Below are 6,209 nucleotides of genomic sequence, written 5' to 3'. Positions count from 1 at the left end.
CTGCGTGAGCTGGCTTTGGTACAAACATGATCAACTGTTGGTCGCCATTGTTGAGTGTAGCGGAAGAGCTAAGTCAGGGCCGATTCTCCCAATTACGAAAGCTGAAGCTGGAGAAACAAAGATCATTGCAATGATGAGAATGTTTACCAAAAATTATTCCCGACAAGCCCTTATCCCTTTCTCTCCGTCCGAACATCACCAGTCCAGACAGCGCAAGCAGGCACAGTTCCTGTTCAGTGTTATTCTAGGATTTGTTTCTTAATAACTTAAGGCAATCAAACTCAGCTATTAGTATTTTCACTTTTCGCTGAAATACTGAGTAGGGGAAAATAATCAAAGAAAAATGTGTATAGGCCTAGTAACTCTGCCTGTCCTCTTCACATAGTGTTATACCAGGGTATGTCATTTGTTATTACCTAGAAGTTTAATGTGTGGAAAGGAGAGGTCACCTTTAAGCCTGACTGAGATTTACAATACTGCAGTAGTGGCATAAATAAAAAAAAGCACAGTGAATCATCTGTATATGTGTGTGTTTACTGCTATGCTTATGTGAGCATATACCACTTGGGTTCTGCTGCAAAGGCAGCTAATGGTTATTACTTACTATACATGATCACACCTATCGCCAGTTGAAATACTGTATTGTACATTAGGATTGAACAGCAGAATTCATTGGCTGCAGTTGATCAGTTGGTACCAGTGAGCTTGAGCTTTAAAACTGGCATTTTACAAGAAAGCGTGCTGGTCTTTGATCCTTATCATTGGAATGAAATCATCATAATAAGCATAATAATTAATCAGAATCATCATAATAATAATAACAACATTATGAATATACAAATGATGGATACAGAAGTGATACAAAATACCCTACGTTAAAACAAACAAAAATGAAAACAAGATACCACAATCAGACATGCTTCAAAGCAGTTATGTTTGGCAAGAAAGCAGTTTTGTTGTATCATAAAAACCTCACAGTGAAAATAGTTATGCCCCTTCAGGATTACAAAGCACAGTATTCAGTCAAAATCAGTATATATATATATATATTTTTTTTTTCCCCTTCATCTATTTCTTCTTCATAGAAGAGCCAGGCTGTGTGGTACCACTGCGTTGAAATCCAACCCCCCCACCCTCCCTGATGGCTCTGGAACAACTTTCTGATCTAAATTCCTTCATTTCCATTTGCACCAAAAAAATAGTAACCAGCTGTGCACTGGCTGCTCAAGCTCTAAGGAACCAGTCTGACATAAAATGATGATGACGAGGATCCTAATCCCAGCTGGAGCTACTTCTACTCCTCAGAGAATGAAGATAAAAATATAGATTTCAGGTATCACTTTCCAATAACATCCTTAGTCGTCTTTAGGACTTTTGTATAGAGGTTGAGGGCAACATCATAATTTTTAGAGTTAATGTGATAAGCTCTTTGCTGCCTGAATGACAGACAAAATAAATTAATTGTACATATTTTATGAAAATAACAAAGCAGCCTTTGCTGCCAGCAGTTGGGCAAAAAGACAAAGGGTTCGGGCCTGCTGCCTAAAAAACAGAGGCGGTGGTCATTGCTGACTTTAGCGAGAACATATCAAACATGTCTTGCCTTGCTTTTAGTAAATATTTTAGTCTTTGGTCAACATATTCCTCCTCAGTTTATACATATATTCATACACACACAAATATGCATGTACATACACACTTATAAACGTGTAATAAACTGGATATTTGTGCACGTATGTATTCACACTTTTCATAAAGGACCTTTTGCACAAAACATCGAGATCGAAATAAATAATTAATCCAGAAACAAAATATGAGTACCTGTTCATAATTCATGTGAAAAAAAAAACAAAAAAACAAAACACAAAGTAAAATCAAAAGTAGCCTTATGTACAGCGTTAAACTTCTTTTGACACAGGCTAAAAGGCGTTGTTTTAAATAAACAGACTTTGCATCTTTCAAGAAGCCTGAGAGAGAGGCTAGACATGAGAAAAACACTTGTCCTTCAACATGTATGTGGGCCAAAATGGCTGTCAAACGAGAACATTTTCCTCTCAAGAACACTTTCCTTTTGAAGTCTTAAAAGTTTTTTTTTTTTTACTCTTTGCTTGGGATTCAAGTGATGGCGTCTCTAGTTTTTAGCCATTCGCTCACACTGTGAGTCCTCGCTCAGTGGTGCTGTGTCCTTGCCATTGGGATCATCCCAGCATCTGCTGCTGCCATGGCTGCTAACTGTTGGGCGGTCCATCATTCAGGAAGTAGGTTGTCATTTCCCCTTTACCTTTGACCTTAACAACCCCACGACACTCCAGCACGTACCCTTTGCTTGCCAGCACCTGGTAGAGGTCTGTGGTCACCTGTGTGCAGAACAGAAAGAGGCAAATTTGCCAGAGGATGGATGTATTTTGAAATTTTTTATCAGATAAATCATTTCTAGAGATTTTTCATTATTTAAATTTTTTGGCAGCCTTATTTATTTTTAAAATTTGTGGTGGAAGACTGCTCATTTCAGCTCTTATGAGACTACAACTTCTGCGTTGGGAAGGGGGAGTAACCTTCATTCCAAGGTTGACAAATATTTAAAGCTGTGCTAATTAAAGCTACAGGATGCAACTTTTTTGTGACAGATTTATCACACAGCTTGAGGTGACTAAACGTAATGTTACTGAGACAAATTGTTTTACTTTGCTGCAATTTTACTTAATTTTAATTCTGAAATGTTTTCATAATAAATACTGACATTAATCCCATCATATTGACAGCTCGACTGCAAAAACATATTAGTGTTCTGCACTTTAAAAACCTTACCTGTATGCGGTCAGGTACACCTGTGCTGTCCATACGACTGGCCACGTTAACTGTGTTTCCCCAAATATCATACTGAGGTTTCCGTGCCCCAATAACCCCTGCTACCACAGGTCCAATGTTCAGACCTGGGAATTAAAGACGAAAAAACCCCATCACACTACATCAGTTATGTTACTACTTACTACTGTAAATACTTTCAATTTTTGTGATGTCTCAGAGAGAAAGCAGTGATTTTCCCGCACCTATCTTCATCTGGAAGTTATTGAAAGAATGCTCGTTGATGTATTTCATCTGCTCCCTCAGTCTCATGGCATAGTCGGCCAGTGCAGTAATATGGGTACGGCCCTCTTTGTCGTAAGTGGAGTCATTGAGACCAGAGGCCGCCATGTAGGTGGAACCAATGGTCTTGATCTTCTCTAGCTGCCTGTATTTCTCCTCACTGATGATCTGTGACATGAAAAAAAAAACAGATAGTTGGTACAATGTTTAAGTTTTCACACATCTGAATGACACACCAAGCTTTACAAATAGGGCTCGACAAACCTCATCAAAGTCAGCAATGATCTCGTTGAGCAGCCTGAGACACTCCACTCCCTCGTTGTTGGCCTCCAACTCCACGTAGAACTCAGAGAAATTACTAATGGAGGCGAACATGACAGCAACGCACTCACAGGACTGGTAGTACAGCTCATCGTTGCGCCGCTCACGCGCCAAGAAGTGAGCAGCTACGTCTTTAGGCAGAATATTATGGAGGAGGCGACGATTGTAGGCTTGCAGTTCCTCCATCTCCTCCTTCTCCTCTGTGGCCTGGAAGTGAAGGTTATTTATTAGATATATTCAGCTTTTATAACATGTCTGATTAGTAAACCATATCTGTGTAAGGCAGTTTGTTTTCTGATGGACAACTTTGTGGATTCTGCAGCACTGTGCAGTGACTCTTTGATTTTAACATGGTCAGATGATGCCCTCTAGTGGTTCAGTGCTGTACATACCTGTAATTTCCACAGGAAGTCGAGGCGTGCAGTAGATTCGACCTGCTGGGCGTGCAGGTACAGTGCCAGGACAAAGACTGTGAGGATGACTGGAGTCATGACCCTCAGAGACACTTTGGTCACAACAAATGGGCTGCAAAAAGACAGAGGCAGATTCTGTGAACTGGGGAAAGCGGTTGAGATCTTCTACTTGAATAAAAGTAGTAATACCATAGCGTCAAAATACAACAATTAGGGATGCATTAATATGTACTTCACTTTAACATTGCAGCTGGTAAAGGTGAGGCTAGGTCTCACCACTTTATACTGCTGGATAGCATGTTTATTTTCTGCCTGGGGATCAATGCAGTTATATTCTAATCTATAATAATATATCATAATTTATTTCTTGATTATATTTTATATAATGGATTATGAGATAAAAAACCTTAATAACATTGAATGTAATCTTACCACTGGTTTGTAGTTTCATTGAAACTGGACCTAAAAGTACAAAGATAAAAAAATATTCTGGTAAACACAAACAAAGCAAGCAATCATTATAATACTGTTTAATTAAAAGTGTTTCTTTTGAAACAAAATACAAATTTAAGATCTTACCACTGAGCACTGGTTTCATTTAAATCACTAAAAAGAGAAAAAACATAATTAGAAGAAATACTGAAGTATACAAGATTCTGATATTTAACATAAAATAAAAGTCATGTATGCTTTAATGGATGAAATATGATACATTTTTTATGCAAAAATCAAAGTATATCATTAATTAGTGAAGTTCTATTTGTCATCTAATTTTACACAAACAACATAAACCTATTTCCTGCTCTCCTCTTAAGCATCCAGCCTGTGGCACTTACATGGCATTGGAGGTGACAAAGAGGTCTGCGTTGTCAAACAGTGCTACTTGTGGCCACTCCACCAGCAGCAGGAAGGTGAGCTGGATGAGCAGCATGAGCGCCAGCTTCCCTATGCTGCTGATCTGCAGGAACACTGAGCAGGCCAGCAGCGTCAGCAGCACACTGTAGCTGAAATACTGACACAAACAGGAAACAACGGCATCGCAAAGAGGTATTATCAACAACAGACCTCAGAAAAAACACAAATGCAAATGTGACGTTTTCATTTGTTCAACCAGTTGCACAGAGGACACAGGTGCTGAAATGGTGTCATATGAATAACCTACTTCTGGAAAGGGGCAGGAGGGGCCTTGGCTTGGACAGATCTCTAGACCCCCCTCAACAGACACATTCAAGCTGCGGATCAGACAGGGCGTCACCAGGGCTTCAGAGGTGTTCAGCTTCTCTGCAACGCATGCCGCCAAGCTTGTAGTGTCACAAGCAAACTGCAGTGAAGTCAAGCACACACACACACGTATGTATTCAGCACATGTATGACTTGTATGAATACTGTATGGACGTGCTGTCTATGTGTACGTCCACATTTAACACTTCAAATTTATAAACACATGTTTTTCTCAGCCCTCAGTCCAGACTAGCAATTGTGGTTTTCTCCCAACAAAACAGAGCTTTTATATAACTGCCTCCACAGTGTGTAAATCTGAAATCACTTTTCAGTGTGCTAAATGGAGCTTTTCCAAAACGACGACCGTCCAAGCACAGCGAGGATTGGGGGCTTTGATGTAGATGTTAAGTCTAACTTGCACTGCACAGCAGCTTCAGACTGACTGCTGGTTAGTATGTAGTGTGTATCAGCTGTTATTAAATCACTATTCAAACTTTGTTCAGTTGTCTCACGATAAAAAAAAACTAAATAATATATCAATAACTACATCATAAATTTGCCTGCATTTAACACAGTACAGGTGGCAATAGAGAGCAGGAGGAGAATGAACAGTGACAGTGACTGTAAGTAGCCCAGGCTGCGATCTGTGGCTGATGATGTAGCACAGCTCTTGTTATTAATCTGTATTTATGCTGATTAAGTCAGAAAACGTCTCAACCATGAAATAATGATTTGGTCAGTTGGGCTGTCTGTCCCACTCCTTATGAGATGTTGGCTGTGATGGAGTTTTGTTGTTTGCCAAGTTAGAAGAAGGCGAAGAAGAAAAGATTTAGCCATTTTCATACTGTTCAGGCGTTTCACTGTGGATAGGGCTCTCTGCAAATACAACCTGGAAACGCTAGTGTGGACGCAAATCAACTTACAATTACTTTGATCTTACCATATTTATAAAGGCAGAGATGAAGACGAGGATAATGGTAAATACTCCAACCAGGGTGCTGTTGGTGCGAGACTGGACAATCTTCTTTGAAACAGTCTGCATTGCAGCTGGAAAGAGCTACAAGTGGGAGTACAGAAAAGATAAATGATTCAAATATTAAATATAGACTGAATGCAGAAAAATATATGAGCAAAAGTTTTGTTAATGAGCCTTGGTAAGCTCCACTA

General features: G+C 39.5%; 1 protein-coding gene across 1 annotated transcript in view; it reads right to left on the bottom strand.

Annotated features, from left to right (window-relative positions):
- Positions 1-248: 248 nt before the first annotated feature.
- The window catches only part of LOC121191535 (adenylate cyclase type 6-like), a 38,360-nt gene continuing 32,399 nt past the window's right edge, over positions 249-6,209 (bottom strand). Inside the window, exons 15-24 of the mRNA XM_041052707.1 lie at positions 5,983-6,099; positions 4,984-5,142; positions 4,658-4,833; positions 4,401-4,427; positions 4,254-4,283; positions 3,801-3,933; positions 3,352-3,615; positions 3,051-3,255; positions 2,809-2,933; positions 249-2,357 (exon numbers count right to left, since the gene is read on the bottom strand). Coding sequence (XP_040908641.1) covers positions 2,229-2,357; positions 2,809-2,933; positions 3,051-3,255; positions 3,352-3,615; positions 3,801-3,933; positions 4,254-4,283; positions 4,401-4,427; positions 4,658-4,833; positions 4,984-5,142; positions 5,983-6,099 — 1,365 coding nt within the window. The 3' untranslated portion in view covers positions 249-2,228. The remainder of the gene's footprint in view (positions 2,358-2,808; positions 2,934-3,050; positions 3,256-3,351; positions 3,616-3,800; positions 3,934-4,253; positions 4,284-4,400; positions 4,428-4,657; positions 4,834-4,983; positions 5,143-5,982; positions 6,100-6,209) is intronic.

Source organism: Toxotes jaculatrix, chromosome 2, assembly GCF_017976425.1.
Source record: "Toxotes jaculatrix isolate fToxJac2 chromosome 2, fToxJac2.pri, whole genome shotgun sequence".
Taxonomy (NCBI): domain Eukaryota; kingdom Metazoa; phylum Chordata; class Actinopteri; family Toxotidae; genus Toxotes; species Toxotes jaculatrix.
Note: the sequence above shows the minus strand (reverse complement) of the source record. Positions and strands in the feature narration are given on the sequence as shown.